This window comes from Strix uralensis, chromosome 16 (genome assembly GCF_047716275.1).
Source record: "Strix uralensis isolate ZFMK-TIS-50842 chromosome 16, bStrUra1, whole genome shotgun sequence".
Lineage (NCBI taxonomy): Eukaryota > Metazoa > Chordata > Aves > Strigiformes > Strigidae > Strix > Strix uralensis.
The window spans coordinates 11,780,442-11,803,868 of record NC_133987.1 but is presented as its reverse complement, the minus strand read 5'-3'; the positions used below and the strand labels follow the sequence as shown (position 1 = coordinate 11,803,868).

Genomic DNA, 23,427 nt, shown 5'->3' with positions numbered 1-23,427 from the left:
TTTAGGTGAAATGTGACTTAGTAAATAAACAGTACTACTAGGAAGAAAATTAAAAGAGCTACTTGGTAAAAGGGAACTAAGGGGAATAAATCTGGCTGCACATGCACACTTGACAGACTTGTATTTGCGTAAAATATATCTCTATCCTGGAAAAATATCTAAATTAAAAACTTGGGAGCAAGCACTTTTAGATCATTCTGATCTCTATCTGTACTCTGTAGCTTAGGCTGTCTTTGATTTATAGCTATGGAAGTTTTGGGTGAATATGGCCTTTTGACTCTCTTCTTTTTATTTTCCTTTTCAATCCAAATATCTTCTGATTCTAATAAACACTAGAAGAAATGTCCAGACTTTTGAAGATATGTTTCTTATTGATATCTGTGAATCATGCTGAGATTGTACACAGTCAGAATGCTGAAGGTAAGACCAGAACTCCTGCATGAGGGATGTATTTTGTGTGGATGGAAGAAGCTATGTGTAGTAAAATAGATGCAGTACTGGTTAGTAACTAGGACCATATTCTCTGCTCTCTTGACTTCATGGAGCTATGCCAGCAAAGAATTTAACCAAGATTGCTTATTATTTAATAGCCTTTTATTTTCACTGTTTTTCTGTAGATACATTTAATCAAAACTGCATTAAATGCTTATAAATAAATTATATGTGTATATGTAGTTTCACTGCATATAATACATGTATTTTTGTATAACACAGTTGAATGGTAAAACATTAAATCAGCTTTTAGTAACAGGATAATCTTTTACAGATTTGCCTCCATTATTACACAAAGCTGTGGTTAGTATTTTTATTTGATCTCTCTACTAACATTTTATACTAGAATCTAAAAATAATAATTTATTACATATATTTATCATTTTTTCCTTAGGAGGAAGTAATAACTGGGAAATATCTGAATGGTAATGTACAAAATTGTTCCCACTTATGCTTCTAAAAGGAATTAAAACTCAGTATCTCACCATAACTTTTTATGTTCATTTTTCATGTGTAGCCATCCTTGATATACTTCATTTTCAGAGGTAATGTATTACTCTCACCATCTTGATTTTCGGTTTTACCTTGCACTTCAGATATGATCTGTTTCATTTCCACAGAAACTGGAACATTATGGGTAGAATGAAATTGGCACATGCGATTACTTTGATTTAGATCTCCTGTGAGGAGTATTTCCTCTTAACAAGGAAAAAGCTGGTTTTCATGATAAAGCCAAAACCAGGCACAGAATGAGGCTGAGAATAAATACCTGCTACAGTTTGCAAAAGTTTGGATAATTAACTTTGTTTATATGTTTCAGAGGGGCTTCTTAAGGAAATTAGATGCAGTTCCAGCTTTCTGTCCATCTTCTTCTTTCAGTCCTACTCCATCCCCCATCCATCCCACTTCCTCTGCCTCTCGGTGACTTTTGAATTATTTGCTAATTCTGGCTAAATTTGAAAGAGCAATATAAGCCTCAAAGGCAATTCCACTCCTACATATTTTGAGAAAATCAATGGCTGTGTAGAGAAGACACACTGAAATTAATGACTCTGCTGAAGGAAAGGCAGTAGCCATTAGTCACTGTACTTTCTTTCTACAAGCAGGTCAGAACAGGCATAACGGGGTGCCAGGAAGCACACCTATAGCTCCAGACTAGCCACAGCACAGCTTGTCTCATGCCTGGAGGTGGTACTGATGGCAACATGTTGGAAAATTGAGATTATTTTGGGTGGTTGTGGAGTTAGATTAAAAACCCCATAACTAATTAATTCCGTTCCTCATTGAACCACACATTTTCATTGCATTAAATAGGTTAGCTGTTAGTCTTGTTAGGCCAAAAAGCTGAATACTCATGTCATTATGGTGTTAGTAACAGTGTTTGCTTTTCTTATTCTTGTTTTGTAATCTGCTATTTTACATGTTATATTATTTTACTGGCATTTTTGGTCCTGTTTTCTGTTACAGTTCTAATGTCTGGACAGCAGATATGCTTACAAAAGTCATGGCATATTTTCATGCCCAGGAAGTTATGTTTACTCTTAGCAGCCTACAGGTTTGTGCCATTTAAAATGCATGAAAATTCTTATTTAAAAAGGAATGAAAAAAGCAGCCTATCTCTGTAGCCAGAACTAGGTTGTCAATAATAGAGATAACTAACAGATCTACAGTGTGGCAGATAAATAGGAACTAGGAATATTTTTTTTGTTCGTCTTTTTCAGATTGCAGCAGAATGCAAGGCAGAAATAATAAGAAAGATCTTTTTGCTTCTTCTCTGATGGAAAGCAGAAATTAGGAGTTTTCAGGCTCAGTGACTGTTTCTGAATTGAGTGTATACACATCAGTATGTGTATTTCTCCACAAAATGGCAGGGTTTTCCCAAATTTTGACCACAGCTGTAGTTTGCACTCCTTCTGATGGAATGAGAGGCTCCAGAGCATCCTACAAAATGTGTCGACCTTTTAAGGCTCCTCTGAACTCTGACATAGGAAAAAGTAATTGGTCTTTATCCCTGGTCATTACGATTGGTTAGGACATGGTTTAAGTAGAACTGTAGTCTGCTAATCAAAACCTGACCCCCTCCCTCCTCCCTACACACACTCTGGAAAAGGAAAGTGTCAAATGTGCAATCTTTGAGCCTCAGGCATTCCCAAAAGCCCATGGCCATGCAGCTCCACAGCGCTCAAACCTTTTCCCAAGCTCCGTTTCACTGTCACAGCTCATCCAAACCTACAGGAGACTAACACTGCCCCTTCCTGTTTGATCAGATTTATTAACAGTTTAAGGCTGTAATCAGGCCTGAACCCCCTAGACAACAAGGACCTAACTATGTTAATATTTGTTGGTGGCAATGCAAGCTAAGCAAGGACAGCAAAGAACAGTTTCAACTCAAATTTCAAACCAATTCTGAAATAATTCTGTCAGGAATTAGAAGAGATTTTACTCCAGTCTGGTGCTAATGAGCCTTACTGTGCTTTCTGTTCCAATGTTATAATTCCCCTTAGATTTTCAAAACAGGCATGAGATTGTTAACTGGTAATGCAGTATGATGTGAGAAAATATTTTTGCCTTATGACCTGGTACACTTTTCCTCCCATCTAATTGCATGTTTCCTTCCCTTTTTTAAGTAATAATAATATGTACGCAGAACCTGATTTTTTTTGAGCTCTTTAAAAGGTTCATTTTCACAGCTCTGCTGTGTGAAGCAGAAAAGCATTATTACTCTTGTTTTATGAAGTGAGAAACTGGGGCATTTTTGTTAAATGACTCACTGGAGAGGACTCACTGATGAAGCCAAGAATAGGATTTAAAAAATATTGTCTTTCAGGATTACATTTAGATTTTTTTTTGTTTACAGTTTTTGTTGAGTATAGTTATTCTAGTCGTTGACAACACAGACAGGAGCTAAGCACTTACCTCTCCTTAAGCAGAGATTTTCAGGGAGTAAAAAATGCCCCAGTACAATAGTATGAGTTTTATGTATATTACACATATTCTTCTATACTTCAGGTGTCCATAAAAAGTTACCTGCAGAACCTTTTATACCAGCCTAGGCAACTACTATCCGAATTTCAACAGCTTGATCAGCAGCAGTTCCAAACTGCAATGAAATATCTCTTCAACAGCAGAAAGCACCATATTGTAAGTCACTTTGCACTTGTGAAAAAGAAAAGCTGCTGTCAGTGGGTTAGATAAATGGGAAAGGGCCAGACTGTGGGTCTCACAGTGCACGCCATGCAGTTATTTATCTGGTTTGGATTAGATTCCAGGAGCCTTTTTCCTTAGGTTGGACTTCCTTCATTTAAATCTTGTTGTCTAAAAGTTTGGTGACAAGTCAGTCATCTAGATTTTCTCTGTAATCAGTGGAGAGAAACGCATCTCCAGAGAATGACTTACCTTCCTACGCAAGTATCTGAGGTAGGTAGGACCAGTTGTTCTCGGGGAGTATCTGTTTCTCTTCAGTGGCTAGAAAGAGAGCCAAGATGACTAAAGAAGGTGAAGTTAGTTATCTTGTTAATTACTTATGGGAGTGTGCAAGCAAATTGTTAGGCAATTTGGCAGGGAGGCAGCATAACATAATTTACTTGCCTTTGTGGTGTGTTTCCTGTGTGATCCATCTTAAAAGTCTCACTCAAAGTCAGCAAGTGCCACGCAGGGAGGTTTCCCCCTGCAGAGAGGATCTCTGCAGGGTGGGATCGTAGCCTGATGTATGAAAGCACTCGGCATCTTCCCTGCCGGGAGGAAGGGCCTCCAGCATGGCTATCGCTGAGGGGGTGGAGATTAATCCAGGAGAAAGGGAGAGTGTTTCCCCAGACACAGGAGGTGAGTGTCCAGAACAAACACTGTGTAATCTGCTATTCAAACAGCTCCTGCTGCCAGAGCATACAGAATAGGTGTGCAGCACACACTGGGAGCCAGAGCAGTAGAGCATAAGCCCTTTCAATAAACAGTAAATTTCGTCTTCTTAAAAATAATACTGCATGAACAAATCACGAGGCCCAGGACTATCAGCTCTGAACCGTCTGTCCCAGACATGTCAGTTTATGAGATGGATCAACCTAATAATCTGTCCCCAACCAGGGTGACTTTATTCCCTCGACTTCGTTCTTTGATGTTGCCCCATCTTCTGGGGGAGATGTTTGTAGTAATGGGTGCAAGAAATACTGCATGGGAAAAGATCTATTCTAGAGATGTTCTCATATTAATAGAATAGAGATATTCTACATATTAAATTATCTATGAATTAATACCCGTTCAATTCCGATATCCTTTCATTTTCCAAGTAACTAAGTTGTTCTTGAGAGCGTGCCCTATAACTTCAGCCATTTGGATTACTCTTCTGGTTTTCATTTTGATTTTGTCAGAAGACTCAAGCTGGTCTCTGGCCAATGCCAAAAGGAGTTATCTGAAGTAATGCAACCAGACAGTATTTTGCACCATATTGTTTGTAGAGTGCTTTCTGCCAGGCCTCAAAATGAACAATATAGTGAATTAATTAAAGATATGTTCTTTTAACCCATTGTTGCTTGCAGGAAATGGGAAATATTATTATTGACTGGGACAAGACTAGAGAGATACTTTTTCAAAGCCCAGGAGTAAACAGGACCTTGTTCCTTATAACACTGGATAAATGCTTTCTGGCTTTGAGTGCTTTGGACTGTGTGGATATCCTAAGCCAGGTTTTGCATGTGTCGGCAGTGAACTATCTCCAACCTGACATCATTGGGAGCCTCCCAAATGTTCTGCAGGAGGATGCTTTCAGAAACTTGTAAGCCATTTATTTTCCAGACACAATTAATACTACGTAGCATTTGCTGACTATATATACACTTTTAAAAAGAGGTTGGTCTCAGTCTATTTTCCGGATATAGCTTTCTGCTTATGTGTTGCTGTTTCTAAAAACATTTGTCCATGTGTGTCATTTAAAAAAAAAAAATAGTTAACTAATTAGTGAACTAATACGCCCTTGTATCACTTAGATCAACGGTATTCAAGGACCTCTATGACAGAACCTCAGCAAATACACAGAGAGCTCTGTATGGCTGGATGAAGCAGATTCTACAAACATCCTATAACAGGAGTGGTATGTTATATACAAAGTATTTTCTTTTTGCTTATCATAAGAGAAAAACAGTCAGCAAAAGGCCTATACATTGTACTGAATTGTTTCCCAAATTTAGCACAGGTCTGTTTAAGAGTAACTGTCTTGAATAGCTTTGCTCCAGAATACAGTAAACGTAATATATTTGTTATTCATGGCAAATAGTTCTCCAAAGATGTTTGTTCTTCACCTCTTCTGCACAGAGCTATACACAAAGTCTCAATACTCAAGTCCTTTTTCTAAGACTTAAATAGGATACAGTTGTCAGGAACTCCGCACAGGTGTCTTGTTCACTTCTGAACTCCTATTCAGACTAGAAAAACAGATCCGTCTCAGAATACATTAGCCAATGCACTGTTTAAAAATAAAAAAGAAATGCAGGATGTGTGAAAATTCAACTGCACCTGGCACGGTCTCGTTCAGAAAAGGGACAACATAAAGACAAAGTTAATTAATTCTGATTTTATGCATTTTACCACATCTGTTTGCCTTGTTAATATATCTTTAGAAGATGTGCCACAGCTGGGACAGTGCAGGACGGGTTCCACGAGGGGGCTGTAAAGCGGCAGCGGCACTGACATATCAGAACCAATGCTTGGGTTTCACTGAACATCCCAGCAGTGCTGTCGCGGGGCATTTTAGACTTCTAGATGTGTATGTTCTTCCTCTTTCCCTGGGAATCAAAGGCAAAATGCCCACTTGCTTCAGTGGTGCAAAATCTCGCTCCTGGGACTTCTGTCATTTCAGTATCGGCGTAACCCATTAAGTGGTAGAGAGGAAGTTCATGACACTGCTATGAAGTGTTATTACTGCCAGTGCTTTACTGAGGAAGCAAAGATGCAGAACTTGCCTGATGATACTCGGCAGTCCTGGGAAAATCCCACAGCATCAGACGTCTTGGGTTGTGTCTGAAACATCAGTGAACCTTCAGTTTGTAAAACATCACCCAGCTAAGGAGGGACTGGGACTAACCATGCCTCTCGTACCTCCTGGTTGCTGCTTCAAATGCAAAGCAGTGCAGATAAAATGAATCCACTCCTGAAGGCATTAGGTGGGACCAGCTAGTTCTGGTAGTATGAGCTGCAGAACCCATCAGCCCTGAGCAGGCACAGCTGGACTGCTACCAACACCCAGGTTGGCAAGTTTAAAGCTCACTCGAGTCTGTCGGCACGCCATGGGTCACAGCATACGCTGTGTGGGACAACAGAAGAGTCCTGCAATAGTCTGATTTGTTCACTTTATATGTGGGCAGCACTGGGACCACCTGGGAAAGGGATCAGCCCTCTGCAGAAGCAGCATCTTCCTCACTGAAGCTCAGCAGAAAAGAAATTTGAAAGAAGCTTCATATTTGTGGTGCTTATGGGGCCACCTCCCAAGCATTTCTGCTGGTTTTGGTGATGGAGAGCTCATCTCTGTGTCTCTGTTGTGCCTGCAGAAGGAAGAAATGCAGAGGGCTTTTCCATCATACCATATCTCCTCATGGTGTCAGGCAGCCCCTGCAGCTGGATCCCTGGGTGAGCAGGAGGACATGTGGCTTCTATGTTTTAAGAGTCAAACCTTCCAAGAAATTTCTCTGCCACTCATATTAAAAATGCTGAGATATGCAGAGAGAAAGCATGCTGGTAGCCCTTGCAAAAATAAGAGGCTGTGACTTTTGAATTTTGTACCTTATTTAAAAATTGCAAAAGTTTTTGGGGATCATGGCTGCCGTGGTTAGTAACTGGAAGTCTGTTCTGCTAAAGGCCACAGTCAACATCCTTAAATTGTGCTAGTATTTGTTTAACTCTTCTATCATATCTTTCAGCTCTCTTAATATTCCTGATAATGGGAGATAATATCACTTAAAAAAGCAGGCCTGACAGACAGGTCTGCTGGGAGCATCATCTTGTCTCAGCTAAGCTGCTTAGATCTGTGTTTTCAAAAAAATCACTTAGTAAATGGGGTTCTTCAGCTTCTGATATTTGTAGCCTGTTTTTTTTCAGATACTGAAAACTCTTCAAAGTGCACTGATGATTTTATTTTAACAGAGTTGTGAGTATCAGCACTGCTAAGGAATATGTTCAGAGGTATCACACATTGAGCCATCCAAATTATGACACCTTGGAGAAAATACTGTTGTGGCACAGAGTATCCACCTAGTCCATAAATACTTTTTTCTCAGGGATATTTGGATCTTGATTTAATTTTCAATCCTTGGGAGAATGTTATAAATGAATGACATCTTTTAACTGTTATGCAATATTTTGTATTTTTTTGCCAACCTATTTCCATATAGGTATATGAATGATTTTTCATTTTCTCCGTTATTGCTATTGCACATTGCTGAAATAAGTGCTATCATCAATAATAATATATAAGATGTATAAAGTGTTACAAAGTATCATGCCTTCCTGGTGTTCATAAATAATACATTTGATTAGGAGAACTGAATTTAAAAAATGCTGCTCCATATTTAATATTATTGGTTTAATTTTTCCTGTCTCATACTTTATCCATTTTCTATTTTGACAACATAAAACATTAATCATTTTCGTATGAGAAAATTTGAGACATTTAAAACATTATTTCATTTTCATTAAAAAATGTATAGGCTCATAAAAATGTGGTGCTGGACTCTAGCTAATGGAGGGAACCTGACACTCTGCTAAGGATTTTTCTGATTTGCAGATATTTTTTTGATTATTTGCCAAAAACAATATACTGGATACAATATATTTGAAAAATAATTACTTTCTTAACATTGTAGTGAGTATTTATTTGTACGAAACAGCTTTCAATGAATCAACTTCTTGGGTCAGTGCAGAAAACTTATGGATTTTGGGAAGATACATGGTCCATCTGCCGTTAGAAGAAATTCTGAAAATTAGTCTCAGTGAAGTAAGTAACAAATTGTGGTTGGATATATCGTCAAGTGATGTCACTTACAAACAATATGAACACAAATGCAAACTTAAACATGAAAAAGAAGTTTCTATGTTTTAATTATTTAAATATAAAGTGAATCCAAATCCATGGTCAACCAAATATTCTTTTGGTTTTGGAATTTGAAAGTGCCTATGATTAATATGTAATTATTTATCTGTAACAGACTTCTGTGACTTGTACCGAAAGATGGGGACCAATGATAGGAGACCCTTAAATAATTTGACAGTTTGACAGAGAATCATTCACTCAGCTTTACCTTCAGAGATACTGTATTAACCAAATCCATCTTCTCCCTTTCTCTATAACATGGAGTCAATTAATTTAGTGTCAAACATATTTTATTGGATGTAATTTTTTCACAATCCTGACACATTATTTTGTTTGTAATGGTCAGATAAGACTATTCGTTAGCTATGACAACGCAACAAAGCAGTTGGACACAGTGTATGATATCACACCAGAGCTTGCACAAGCTTTCCTGGAAAGAATAAAGTCATCAGGATTTGATATGAGAAACACTTCAACTATCTACAGGCAAGACTGCTTTTCTTTTTCGTTTACGGCTGCATATGGAGAGAACGAATAAGTAAAGAGAAAAGAGAGGAGCAATAAGTAGCTGATGAAATTGTTGATGTGGCATAGCTTTTTCCTTCCAGCAGAAAAATCTAGGCTGAAATCCAACCCTAGTTAGCAACAGTGAAGAATTGCTACTTTATGAATTTCTGGAGGTGTGCCTAATTAGCTAATGCTTTGTCTCCTGCTTTGCAGCGAGTTGTTGTCTGTAATACTAGTAGGAGGACTACAGCAGTATCTGGGGGATCCAGTCAAGGCTCTGTTGCATTGTGCAGTACAGTGAGAAAATAAATTGGGATAGCAGGACATGAGTTGACTTGACTGTTTGAATCACAAAAGATGGAGGTATTTTGTGGAAATCATGTTACAGTTAGGATTGAAGGAGGAAATCTTAGCTCAAGCTGGCCAGGACTGCAAGTGTTTTTTAATTGGCATGGGTGTCACCAAAGAGGTCACGAAGTGAAGAGGTATAAAGCCCACCCTGCTGTCCTCTTTACGTCCTGTGGGGTAGAGATGAGCCACATTTAAAACGCATGTGACTGTTATGTGGGTAAGCAGGAAACTGCATTTTTAGGGCTGTCAAATCAGCACTGAACTTACTTTAATAAAAAACAAAATAAACTGCTCCTACTTATAAATATGCAGTGAGCTACCTGCAAGAAAGTGCTGTACTCCACATTTCCATTTACACTGTCATATAAATGGATGTATTTAGTCCCAAGACGCCACTGTCTGAAGTTATTTGTAGTCTCCTTGGGGGATACCTTGGAGTTTTAAACTAATGGAGAATATGCTTTATGGCTTCAGAGCTCCTGTCATTATTGCAATATAACTCACCAACTTCCATGAAGTATTGCTGATTGTCAGAGATGTAAGCGAGAGAAGAGTTGTGCCCACACTCTAAATTTCAACGTCAGAAAACTTAAAAATTATTTTACCACTCATGAGAGGTGCCACATTCTCACAGATGAGAGAAATGTCATGCTCCATAATCTTTAATATATTCCATTTTTACAACGCACTCATTTTATATTACTCATTTTAACCATTCTGATGATTTAAATGCACTTTTAAGAAGTAGTATTATTCATTGCCGCTAATCTCAAAGGAGACGAAGAGCTCTTGGTGGCTGTGCAATAATGCATCAGAAGGTAATTATTTGTTATAAAAATGCATTTATAGATGTTTCTTTGATTTGTATGTTAGTTTGATGATGTCCCATGAATTCAGATGGGCTGCTGAAGCAGTATTCTGTTATATTGCTAAGCAGGTTGTTGTTGAGGGACTAGAGGAACTAAAAGTTAAACCTTTCTGCGCTGCAGAGTTTTACTGAGTTTGTGATAGTGGTGCAGCTGTTTATTTAGTTCACATCTGGACATTATTGCCTAGACTCTGCTTATGCCTGCGTCACTGAATTGCTAAAAACCAGAGACTGTAGCAGGAAAGCTGGGCTTTGTAGGTTCTTGTCCTGTGTAAATTATGAAAGCAAAGGCTAGTTGTCGACAGTGACAGGGGATTGTTTCAGGCTTCCTACAAATGAATTCATCACCATCACAAGTGATTAAAGTCCAGAGAGAGGGATGCACACTTCAGACCTCCTTTGCAGGGCTGCAGGTAATGGCAGTAAATAAGCACCAGGCCCAGGTCAGAAGGACACTTTGAGCAGACGCTTACCCTTGGTGGTATGATGACCACTCTCCACCAACTGTGGTTGTGGTTGCACTTTACAGAGGTTAATGGAAATGCTGAATTTAATATTACAGCACAGGCACTGTGGAGGAAAATGAGCTCCATGTCTGGTTCACAACACTGCCTTGCAAACTGCTGTGCTGGCACAACTAAGACAGCGAGCCTCAGCGCGTTTTCTCCTAGCCAGTGTTGAATTGGACAGGTCTTCGTCCATCGGCCAGTCATATGTTTGATGTGAAATACACCAACCAGGCTTTGTTTAAATCTGAAATGATAAAGAGACTATGCAGTGCTCTAGCTGCTGCTCTGACACATGCATGAGTTATGTTGCATGTGAAATCCAAGCAGGGTTTAGAGTTCAAAACATCCAATCAATCCAGATAAGAACTCAGCAAGCCACTTCTAGAGACTTATTGAGCCCTCTGTCCTTTTCAAAGCAGAGATTATACTGCAAGTTTTGCCAAGGGACATGGAGTCCTTAGCTGGGAAAATCCAGCCACAAACAAATAGAACCAGGAAAGTTAAATTTTTGACAGCACAAGCAATCTGGGTAGAATTCAGCTGAATACAGAGAGCAGTGCATATGTCACATATTCCAGTTTCAGGCCATGTAGAGTTTTAAAGATTGCAGTTTAAGGCACTAGTGATAAACAGAAATGATTGAAGTTTTGAGCACAAGTAGGGTATTCCATGCTTTATTTCGGTTTTCTGAGAATTACACCTTTTATGTCAGAAGTTAGCTAATGTATTTTCTTCTATATAGGCTAGGTTTATTGGTCTGCTTTTATGATGACATGGAACAGATGGATGCTGCTGTGGCTCGGGCTTTACTTCATCAAATGATTAAATGCAATCAGTTGAGAGGTTTCCAGGCTGAGGTTCAGAAGGTGGGTGCAATGCTCATTCTTCTTGCCTAACCTAATCCTGAAAACAGAGGAGGAGGGACTTTCTTCTTGAATTTGGAAAGAAAAGAGTGAAAAATGACTGGGATCTAAGAAATAAGTGGAAATAGTTCTCTGTCATAAAATGTAAAGAATAAAAGCCCATTTCTGGTTTTTTACAGTGCTTATTCTTTTATCATTGTTTCCTCCCATTCCATGTTCCTTTGACCAACTGTGGTTCTATTTTTCAATTTTTATGAAGTGTGTGGTCACTAAATGGTTGCCAATGCCTATTCCAGAAACTCCAGTTATTTTGTGTGATAATGAAAATTGGTTCTTGGCAGATTTTTATTTCCCATCTGCGTTTCTATTTACTTTAGCTCAAATCTCAGCTCCTGAACATTGCCATGCAAAACCAGACATTGAATGATATCCTTGGATCTCTGTCAGATGCCGTGGTTGGACTAACTTCAAGTCAACTGGAATCTTTGTCACCTGAAGCGGTGCATAACGCTATTGCAACATTAAACCAAGTCTCTGGGTGGGCAAAAAGCCAAGTTATGATTTTATCCAGTAAATACCTCTCTTATGAAAAGGTACCTCTGATAACAGCTTCCCTACCTTCTATTTTTAAAAGTGAAATGGCTTTTTTTCAATGATAACTGTAGATTTTGAAAAGTTTAGTACAAAGATGACTTTTTAGTACTGTTAGTGGTATGAAAATTTTGTTTAAAACAAATAAAAACATCCAAGACTGTAAAACAAATAAAAACATCCAAGACTGTACCTCCCAAAGCAATTCTTTAGTAACAGAGAGAATGACTATTTGCGTTTGGCAGTTGTATATATTATTTTGTCTGTATTACTGCCTTAAGCAGAATTTGCATGATCAGAGATCCCAGACTATATATTCAAATATACTGTAATGGAAGGAATCAGGGTCCTCTCTGAAGTTTCAAAAAAAGGAGCCTCTGAGAAAACTGTCGCATTTGTTCCCTGGACAGTCTTGTCAGAATTGAAAGAAATCTAAGAAAAGTGCATCCCCAGGCAAGAAATGTATGAAGTATTCAACAATAATAGTTTTGATTTATTTATTAACTTTTGCTTTTAAATACATCTGCTGTTCACAAGCCAGAAAACTTTCTTTTTGTTTGTGCTGTTATCTCTGCAGGTTTTATCATTTTATAATGTTAGTCAAATGGGTGCATTGGTAACTGGTATTAGCACCCAGTCATTCTACAGCATGAACCCAAAGGAGCTTTCTCAGATTATTCGAGGCACAACATCACAATACTTATCTGACTTATCACCTGCACAACAGCAAGGGATCCTCAGAAAGGTGATTATAAACTCAAGTGTGTAGCAGGTTCTCTCTGTACAAGAGCACAATAACCAGATATGCAGAGCGTGATTTACAATGTTGTCACCAAGATTTGTGTTTTACCTCAATGGTTAATATTTCCAGTGTTTTTTCTGAACACCAAGTATATTTTGAAGGCTGTCTCTTGCTTAGTCCTGTGGCATTTTTAATACTGGCATGTTTTCCCTTTATCCTCTTAAGAGAAATATTACACAGAACAGAAAGAAGGGCAAATCCTGTAAATCTAAGCATCAGTTCTGAAATGCCATGTATTTATCTGTTCCTCTTTTTAGATAGCTGCATCTGGAGATTTTTCTTCATCAGTCAAAGATATACAAGGAGCTTTCTTTAAGGAAATATCTCTTTCTGATTTATGGAAGCAGACTGGATATAATTCTTCAATGATGAAAGGAAAAGAACTAAGAAGAAGCCAGGTAAAAATTATTATACAGTTCCCATTCCACTACAGTTTAGTATGATGGGAGAATAGGAAGTGCTCTAATATATATGTGTTCAAGGAACATAGGTAAAAGGAAAGAACTGCCCCAAATATATCTTGACATAAACAACCAGAGGTCACTTAGAGCCTAGGCAACATTATGAGACAATGTTACAGAAAGGGAAGCATTAATATGCTGAATTTAAAAGTCTTCAAGATTCTGCCACATAAATTTTCTCTTTCCAGTACTGTATACTAGACTTTTGCACATACAGTCAGCCCTTTGGCTCTGTCTAGAGAGATGCAAGGTTGGACCAGATGATCTCCAGAGGTCCCTTCAAACCTAAATTATTCTATGATTGTGTGCCGTCACTGTATTTAACATCATTTCATAGTGCCAGTCAGTGATGTCTTCTGAAGAAGAAATTCAGCACTGGATGCCAACCTTTTGGTTGGCCAAGCTGGACCATAGAAATGCCTTTAGAGTACATAAGAGAGTTAAGCATACAAAAATCTTGTGGCTGTTATTGCATCTTGCAACTGAATTACTTAAGGTTAACTTTAAATATGGTGGGTTTTATTTCAGGCTTTGTATCTGTATGAATTACTGTCTAAGAAAAACTATCCTGTTGACCTTCTAAGGTATGGATAATAGTCTCTCTTGAAATGGGGTTTAAGTCTAGTTTTGTGATGAGAGTGACTGAGGTAAGCATAAACACTATGTGGTTATTTTTTACCGTCTTATGTTTATTCATTCCTTGGTACCACAGGATAATTCACCTTCCTCATTAAAAAGGGTCTCCAAATCCAAAATCTGTATGAAAGTGTTGCAGAGGTTTTGGTATTTTAAGGCTCAGTCAATATTTTTCAATTTGATTACATTTTTACTTTCAATAGCCTTTCAATTAAAAGAAATGGGGAAGAGAGGTGGTGAAGAAACTGTATCTTAGGACATGGTTGTGGGGAGTAAGGACTAGATCCTGCTTGAATATTCAAAAGATTGAACTCTGCTTTTCCTATCAGCACAGGACAGCTTGTGAAAGGAGTAACTTGTCAACTCGTTGAAAGTATGGGCACAGACTTTTTTTTAAACAATTTTAAATTCTTTGAAAACAATCTTCATCTGCTTTCTCCATATCAGGTAAAAGTAAAAAAAGACTTTGTGTACATAAACATACTACCCAATATCCAAACTGTAGGTAAATTAGAATTTGTTTAATTCTATTTTAATTTTTTTCAAAATCTTGTATGTGTGAACTTGTCTTCATATTTCATTGAAGTCTTTTATGTGTGAATTTGTCTGTTATCATACTTTATTTTGACAATTTCGTTTGTCACAAGTCACAAGCAAGAAATTTCTACAGTCCTTCTGACTTGCTAATTCATGAGTAATCTGTTTGGAAATATACATAAGTTTGAAAATATACAAATGCTCTCATGCATCCAAATATAGGATGTTTCATCACTGATGTCTACAAAAAGAAAACTCTAAACTGCTTGCAAAAAGCCAAAGAAAAATACCCTCTGAAGTCAACACGCAGAGGTTTATATAGATAGAGATAGAGATTTATAAGCTATAATAAGTAAACCATACTTTCATTCTTCCTCAAAATTTCCATATGCCTAAGATCTTGAATTTTTGTTGCTTTTAGGTTAATTGTTTGGCTTGGAAGTTTTGGAAAATCTCCAGTGTATCTATTCCTCCCTTTCTCTTACTGGTGCTTCCGTAAGTTACATCTTACTACATCTTAAGTTACTGCATTTGTAGCAGTACACTCAGAGTAGTGCTTCTGAGCACTTTTTGATAATCTCTTCAGTCCTAAGATAACTGATGATTCAAACAAATGGTAATTTATAAAAAGTGGTCACTGACTAGCCAAAATCTGTGTCAAGTGAAAGTTGGTAATACTTGGTGTCTTTTAGTACAGCCCATTTTTGTCACAATTGTGGATTGCTTTGCATCCTTGAAATCAGTCCCCCTTGAAGCGCCCTGTGTGCAGACTGAATCATGGTGCAGTGGTGTGGCAACGATGAAAAAGCTTGTAATGTTGCTGCTTATACTGTTGCTGATGTCTGCTAAAATAAAGGGGTTAATTCATTAAAACTTTTCAGTGTGTTTAAAGACATTTTTGTAAGCTAGCAAAACTGCATTATGTAAATAGCCAAGTAATATTCAGTGACAGCTGTTTTTGCTTAGGAAAAAAATAATAATTGTACCTTGATAGGAACTCCTGAATTGTACAACTTGTTAATTCTCCTTTTTCTTCATTTCTTTCTTCCTACATGTTTAAAGGGATAAAAACGTGAATGAGAACTATTATTTTCTTGGAATATTTTTAATTGAAAAAAAGTAAGAAAATAGAAGGATTCTGTTTGAAAAGGCATGACTCTGTTTAAAAATAATAAAATAATAGTAGAAAGACTTTAATACAAGGTTTTCTACAAACTGCAGCAAGTTATTTGGCTAACAGTTGCATGTTGCTTGTTCAGGACCATCAGAAGTCACTGGTGCTCTTGCCTACAAACCCTGGTAAGGCTGGGCTTGAGCAGCTTTGAGATACGACTTTATTTGCAAAGGCTGCCTGTCACTCTGGGTGGAGAAGAGCATCATTTTGTTTAATTTGGCAGGCTTTCTTGGACTTTGATAAAAAGGAAACCTACTCTAAAACTACTTGTTGTCCTTAACCCACCCACCACATCTTCATGCATCAGAGATTTATTTCTAATAGAAAGGAGAAAGAGGAAAAGTTTCTGAACTGTAGACAGTCTTGTTTCATGTGGTGTTAAAGCATCTCAGAGCACTTTCATCCACTTGCAGCTATTTATAACCCTTAGCCATTTTTTGACGTGAGGTTCATGTGCTGATGAACTGGAAGAAGATGTAAGTTAAAGTAAGGTGTGGATTAATTACAGCTTTTCTGGCCTGGCCGGTTTATAATTTTTCAAGTCCAGACTTGTCTCTAAATTTTTCTGTCATCACAGATTTTATGGGTGTTGTTATGGGTGTGTGAAGGTCAGGTTTATGTGAATTTTGAATTCTTTCTGCAGGATTGAGTACTTGGAGTATGTTTCAGGCCCTCTGTGTGTCTCTTTCATTGAAAGTTTGGGGAAGACTGAGATGGATCTTTTGAATCCAAGCCTTCACAAAAAGAATGCTGTCCTGCAAAAAGTACAGGAGTGCTTGGTAGGTATGGCTAGGAGGGGTCAGCAGTGGAGAGTGAACTGCAAAATAAGTAATCTCTAATTAGCCACTGTCAATTCCAAACTAAGTGAGAGCGGTTGATGAGTTTTCTCTCCCTTTATTGTCATGTAGTGCTTCACAAAGTTGTCCTGCCTAGTTGTACTCTCCAGTCTGCATGCACACGCTCGTGGTCTCCTGTATACAGACAGCCACCTGAGACACAGGCTGTCCTGCTCTGTGTTTGTGCGGTGAAACCAGAGCTGATGGACTCTGAGAGGCCAAAAGGCAGTAACACTGCATGCTCATTTCTTCACCATCACAAGCAAGAGCAGCTTAGACTATCGCCTGGCTCAGAGAAGCTCTTAGTGCCAAGGTCCCCACAACCTGCTGTAGCTGAGCTGCTTTGAGCAGTGGGGGTAGACCTCCAGAGATCCCCTCCAAACTCAGCCATTCTGTGGTTCTGTTGGCACATGTTACTGTACTGCATTTCATATAGTAATGTCAGTCACCTTCTACGTAAGCTGTTGACTTATCCATCTTTATTCTCACGTTTTTTTCGTGTACTCTTTCAATTTTATTGTTCCCTGCTTAAGGAAACCTTTTTATAGTTTCCTTAAAAATTTTCCTTGAATCCATGCCTGTTACAAAGTGTTCTCATGAAATGTCATTGCTGACTACAGCAAACTGTCCGGGACAGCCTGGAGCTGACCTGTTTGCACCTGGAGCTGTTCCCCCTTGCTCCAAGTGGTGCTGGTCCTGTAGAGCTGTGTGTGGCACAGGAAGCTCCATGGGCGAGGTGGTGGGATCAGGAGGTTTTTGTGACTTGTGCTGACTGGGAGCTGTGGCAATCACCACTTTTTAGGGGAAACTAGTTCTTTGATGTAGCTGTGAGTATTCATGTCCTTATACGTTCTAACCAATCATATAGTCCCTAGTGTTTTGGCAGCTGCTTGAGAAACCCGTCAGAGCTAAGCCTTGTGACACCAAGAGCTTGTGGCCCCTTTGTTACAGGGGCCACGTGACAGCTGTGCTGCCAGGCAGAACTGCACCACCCGTGCAGGTGTTGGGTGGTCACCTGGATGTAGAGATCGTGGCAGAATTAATTATTTTTATGTGTGCTTCAATATAGAATAAAGGATACACTGAAAGCTCTGACAAGTGCTTATTAAGTATCACCAGTTGCATTGGTAAAAGCAAAAAGTATAAAGTAGTCTCAGCAGAAATTATAGATTAAGTTGCCAGTGCAAACTGTTGTATCTTTGTTCCCTAAAGGGTCACAGAGTTTAAATGTGTCGTGATGCAGTTGAGTGATACAGGGCAAGAGCCAAGATTAGCTCTGCCAACAAGGTAAATGCTTCTTGTTTCAGAACGGCTCCGTGGCTGATGAATATGATGTTGACCTACTTGGAAATCTAATCTGCCACTTACCTCCAGCCTTTCTACATGGCAGAATGTCCCTGAAGGCAATGGCTACAGCCCTTCATCAATTCAAACTCTGCCAACAGCTCAGCCACGAGCAGAAGACTGAAATTAAATACAAACTCCTTGAGTTATATGGGTAAAGTATTAGATATACCACCTTGCTTATGCCGATGGTTAAGCCATGCAAATACCAACCATTTGTTTTGCCCAGATAGAACTGCAATGAAAACAGCACAAAGCAACTTCTATCACTGGCCAAGCTTGGGGTCTCTGTCCACTAGAATGATGTTTCTGTTCTTGTGTGTAACGTGATAACTGTGGAACAAAATACAACCCCAGGAACACCCTGCATGACTTGAGTCCCAGAGGAAAAAGAGAGAAAGTGTAATGGTTGAGGAGGGGCAGGCAAACGGACTCTGTGGCACGGCAAGAGAAAGGGCATTACAGGCAAAAAATGGCGCAGGAATGCAAAGAATGGGAAAATGGAATTGTGATACTCTGTGTTGGTCTGAGAAGAGAAATAAAGAAGACTGCAAGCACCTGTGGCAATGGGAGAGAGTTAGAGAAGAAGCAGAGGGATATAAAGTTCAACCAACTGAAGTAACAAAGCAGATAGTGTGTTAGATGTCATTAATGACTCAGATTAGGAGGCTGATTGGAACCACACTGCTGTATCAGTCATGCAAAAAACAAAGCCATCCTCTCTCTGGCAAGAATATACTGTTTCTCTCTTGCATTGTCTCTTAGAAGTATCTTACATTTGAAACAGAAGACCGAATGCATAGTTTCTAACCATCCCTTCAGCCCTGAAGTCTGTCACTTGATCCACCTAATCATTTCAGTTGCTCATTCAGCTTCCTCCTAGTCAGCATTTTTCTGGTAATGGAATAGCTGTATTTTCCACCAGATCCCATCCCTGCATTAATCTTGATACAGATCCTTTCCATTGAATCATGACACACTGTGCTAAATAATATTTCATTTTATTTTATTTAGAAAATATTTGTCTAGTCAAACATCCTAATAGTGGAGCAGCAAACCAAATAACAGTTTTCTGTGAAAATATGTGCTAGTAATAGATTTGTTACTACTATCTTCTTCAGGCTCTTTCAGACTAAAAATTATTTATCCAAGTGCTTTCTTGAGTCAATCACCAAGTGGGTTGGCTAACATATGTCAGATTTGTATCAAACAGACCAAATCTGTATAGTGCTAAGTTACATACATTTTGAAACACCCAGCACCACTCAGAACTGAACCTGAACTTAATTTTTAAGACCTGAAATTCCCACAAATAATTTAGCATATTATTTCAAGGGATACGGTACCTATCATAGAATTGATCTCTCATACAGAAATGGCATAGGTGTCATTAGATGTGGCTCTCCCAGGTGTTAGATCTGCCTTCTGTAACTCTTGACATTGCATATGAATGAAATAGCAGACAAAAATACAGAGCTAATAAAGTGTGGATTTAAATCTTCTGTTCCATCACCTGTGTTTCATGTTTCTCTCCCTTAGTTTTAAAAAGGCAGCATTGGCAGCAGACTGGTGCCACACTGAGTTACTTTCCCAAGTTGTTTAGTGAACTCAATCGTTTCAGAATGAGAAGGAAACTCCACTTCTCCCATGTGTGATGGACCTGTTTTTCAGAAACATTGAGCACCCATAGCTCTTGCTGGCATCACAGAAAGCTACAGTTGCCCAACAGCAGTGAAAAATGGCCACTGTAAACCTGCAAATAGTTAAATATTTGAATAAAGGATATATATTTTTTTAATTTATAAGCAAGTACTGATAAGTATTGCTTGCTTGAAGTATTATCCACATTGGTCCTTAGGATAAGATTCTTGAAAAAATGACAGTTTCAATTTTAGTTATGAGGTTTCTACTTCTCTTTTGATACCATTTTGTGGATTACTATTGCAGTATGAACCTGATAGAAAATGGTAAAATTTCTTTTAAAAAAAGAATTATTTCTTCTTGCTTGAACACTGTAATGCTAAGAATACTATGACTATTGAGAGAGAGAGAGATATCCGTTACCACAATATTTGAAGGCTTTCTCTGAATATATTGAGAATTCCACTAATGCCCTGTATATCACAGAGAGATGAGAAAATGCAATCTAATGTTAATAAGCATAAATCATCACATTGGCATAGGAGTATCTGTATTTCCTATATGATACAGTATAAGAAAAACTGAAATTTTACTATAATTTTGATTGCAAACATTCTTCATTAACATAATTTTCCAAAATATTTCTTCAGCTCCCCAAACAACTGGACAGCTGAAACAACATTAGATGTTGGACCATTCCTAGCTCTGCTGTCAAAAGGGGAATTAAATGTCCTTGCTGAAAAGGTATGCTTTTATTATAATTTTTAAATTTGTAAAAGATAATATTAGATTTTGGATTTGTGAATGTCATATTGCAGTCTAAATTATGTAACCTGAATGCTAAACTAGGTAGATAATTCTCCTGGCAAGGAGCCATGTGTTAATGTTTCACACATTCTCGACTCAATCAAAATTTCTGAGATTTCTTCTTGAATGTGATGATAGTATAAACAATTATTTGCATGTACACAATGATGATTGTACATTGACATGTAGAAAAAAAAGGGTGTGTTTATAGTGATGCAGACTCAAACATTTTTGGTATTTTACACCTTGCAATGTTGTTTTCTCCATTCCCCTGCCTTCCAGCTGTAAACCTTGTTTCTTATCCTGTTAATAATGGGAACATACTGATCAAATTAACATTTACTTATGTGGCCCTTTACCCTAGGGCCGGTGTAGCACACGTAACAATAACTGATAGCCTCAGCATTGCACTTTGTAGTTTCTTTGCCCTCTTTAGTTCTTATAATCTTATAGTTTTTATGTATGGTGGTAAACTATACTGGAATGAGGAATTCATTCCTCAGCAGAAATATGTGAGCACAGTCAGCAACTTTTCCTCAGGAGATAATGCTCATAATTGACCAAATAGAATAGGACTCTTCAACTGAAAGGAAGGTGTCTAGCAGCGTGGAGGAGAGAGGTCTAAAAAGCCTAAAAGAGGTGAACAGGTTAAAGTTATTTCTCATCATTTAATTGGGTCCCTATCCTCAATTCTTATACTTATCTGGCAAATGTAAGACAAACAGAATTAAGTACTTTCTGTATTGCACATACTAAAATGGTGGAACTCATTGCTACAGAAGGGTCTGGACACAGACTCCAATCAGGCAGGGCTCAGGTGTTGCCAGAACCTGAGAGGACATGCAAGAGGGGGAGAATCACTCAGAATTTGCTTTGTTTCTAATTTTTTTTTCCTCCTCAAACTTACGCTGTTGACCTTTCAGTAGCAACCAATTTACTCTCCTCTTCTGAAACATCTGCACAAATAGGACAGAGGCTGAGCTATCACTAACTCCTACTTTGCTGAGGTCTGCACAAGTTTTTCTCTGCAAATTGATTTGTTTTAAAAGGGAGAAAGAAATCTTACTTATATTCTTCCTTTCCCTTTGAAGTTCCCTGATACCATTTTACAAATAGCAAAGACAATTGGACCAATTTCTTCAGCTGAAGAGCTTCTTTCAACTGTATTTGAATCTGTCTCCAATGCCACTGCCAACATTGAATCATCTATCACCAGACCTGGTCAGTATTTCACCTGGTATCTGTACAAAGTGCCAGTGGTGGTGCAGTTCAAACAGACTTTTTGTTTCACCTTGTCATCAAATACATTCTGAGAAACTGGACAATAAGAAGTAGAGCACTGAGTAACTTAAAAGAGGTTCAGACTTTTAGCAAAAATAGTGAGTCTTCGTTCTGTTGCCTGTAGTTGTCTCATGCATTGGCTGATTGCTGAAACAATTTCATTACAGGATGGTTCGGCATCTCCCAGAATGTTCCTCAGTGCCCAAAGGAAAAAGATGAAAGATTTGTATTAGAGGGGTTTGTTTATTTTTACTTTCCTTTGTAATCTAAGTGCAAATCCTTGAATTAAAAAGCAGTGAAGGTGGCAAGTTACTTTTGTGCCAGAAGGTTGCACATAGTTAATCCTTTGCCAGACAAGAGCGTATGTTGACTCGGCTGTTGTTGAATCTGACATGGGTGGCACTGTGTTTTGTCTCTCCAAATGGACAAAGTTTGTTATAATCTAAAAGGTATTTTAATTAGCAACCAAACTAATTTATTAGAATCTCTGGTCACAAATGGATCATTTTCTCTGTATAAGGTACATACTTTAACTATATTCTATTATTATAACTGTATCCTTTCTCGTAGTTGAAATTCACCCAGGCAGAATTTTTAAGCTATGCCATCCTGTGCCATGGAAAACAACCCTGCTGTGGGGGAGGCTTTTGAAAGCACTAATGGGAATTTGGATCCCAACAATTTCAAGGAGTTTGGTACTGTCTGCCTTTATGTCTTTGAAAATCTCCCATTTGGTTCTCTGCCTAACAAAATACAGGTCCAAGCTCTCAGCAAGCCCTGAGGCACCATGGAAATCCATCTGCTTGTATAACAGCAACTCTGAATGATGACTGTGTGTCTCTGGGAATGAATTTGCTCCTGATGGTGCTGTATTCATGTACAGAGACAGACAGAGGGTGTTCCACAGAGTTGTATTTTTGTATAGCCTGAAAAAAAAACATGACCTCTGTTGATCAGAGGAGTCATTACACAATTATCATGCTCTAAAAAAGCAGGATCAAGCTGGTGGAATAGCAGAGTATTAGTCCATCTGTATGCATGACATTCATTCTTCCTTAAACAAGTAAACCATCAGATCATAAATCATGTTTCTTTAGACATGGGCCACAGGACTGGACTGGCATCCAGCATCGGGTATTTCAGTATGCTTGTGTCCTTACATGTGCTTTTTTAGGCCTCTGGGTAGCAACAATGTGAATCATAGACTCATATCATAGAATGGTTTGGGTTGGAAGGGACCTTGAAGATCATCTAGTTCCACCCCCTCTGCCATGGGCAGGGACACCTTCCACTAGCCCAGGCTGCTCAAAGCCCCATCCACCTGGCCTTGAACACTGCCAGGGAGGGGGCAGCCACAGCTTCTCTGGGCAACCTGTGCCAGTGTCTCACCACCCTCACAGTAAAGAATTTCTTCCTTATATCTAAGCTAAATCTGCCCTCTTTCAGTTTAAAACCAATACCCCTCGTCCTGTCACTACACTCCCTGATCAAGAGTCCCTCCCCAGCTTTCCTCTAGGCTCCCATTAAGTACTGGAAGGCCCCTATAAGGTTTCCGTGGAGTCTTCTCCAGGCTGCACAACCCCAACTCTCTCAGTCTGTCCTCATAAGGGAGGTGCTCCAGCCCCCTGATCATCTTCATGGCCTCTTCTGGAC

The 23,427-nt window shown here is 38.6% G+C and overlaps 1 protein-coding gene across 1 annotated transcript in view; it reads left to right on the top strand.

The window, feature by feature from the left end:
• The window catches only part of OTOA (otoancorin), a 42,060-nt gene that overhangs the window by 2,822 nt on the left and 15,811 nt on the right, over positions 1-23,427 (top strand). The window contains exons 2-22 of the mRNA XM_074885859.1: positions 340-420; positions 767-795; positions 887-917; positions 1,010-1,037; positions 1,960-2,047; positions 3,502-3,633; positions 5,025-5,260; positions 5,472-5,575; positions 8,364-8,470; positions 8,913-9,052; positions 11,544-11,667; positions 12,042-12,257; positions 12,833-13,000; positions 13,315-13,455; positions 14,047-14,102; positions 14,484-14,601; positions 15,113-15,186; positions 16,509-16,644; positions 18,009-18,199; positions 20,337-20,430; positions 21,585-21,714. Of these exons, the coding sequence (XP_074741960.1) occupies positions 342-420; positions 767-795; positions 887-917; positions 1,010-1,037; positions 1,960-2,047; positions 3,502-3,633; positions 5,025-5,260; positions 5,472-5,575; positions 8,364-8,470; positions 8,913-9,052; positions 11,544-11,667; positions 12,042-12,257; positions 12,833-13,000; positions 13,315-13,455; positions 14,047-14,102; positions 14,484-14,601; positions 15,113-15,186; positions 16,509-16,644; positions 18,009-18,199; positions 20,337-20,430; positions 21,585-21,714 (2,422 nt within the window). The 5' untranslated portion in view covers positions 340-341. The remainder of the gene's footprint in view (positions 1-339; positions 421-766; positions 796-886; positions 918-1,009; positions 1,038-1,959; positions 2,048-3,501; positions 3,634-5,024; positions 5,261-5,471; positions 5,576-8,363; positions 8,471-8,912; positions 9,053-11,543; positions 11,668-12,041; positions 12,258-12,832; positions 13,001-13,314; positions 13,456-14,046; positions 14,103-14,483; positions 14,602-15,112; positions 15,187-16,508; positions 16,645-18,008; positions 18,200-20,336; positions 20,431-21,584; positions 21,715-23,427) is intronic.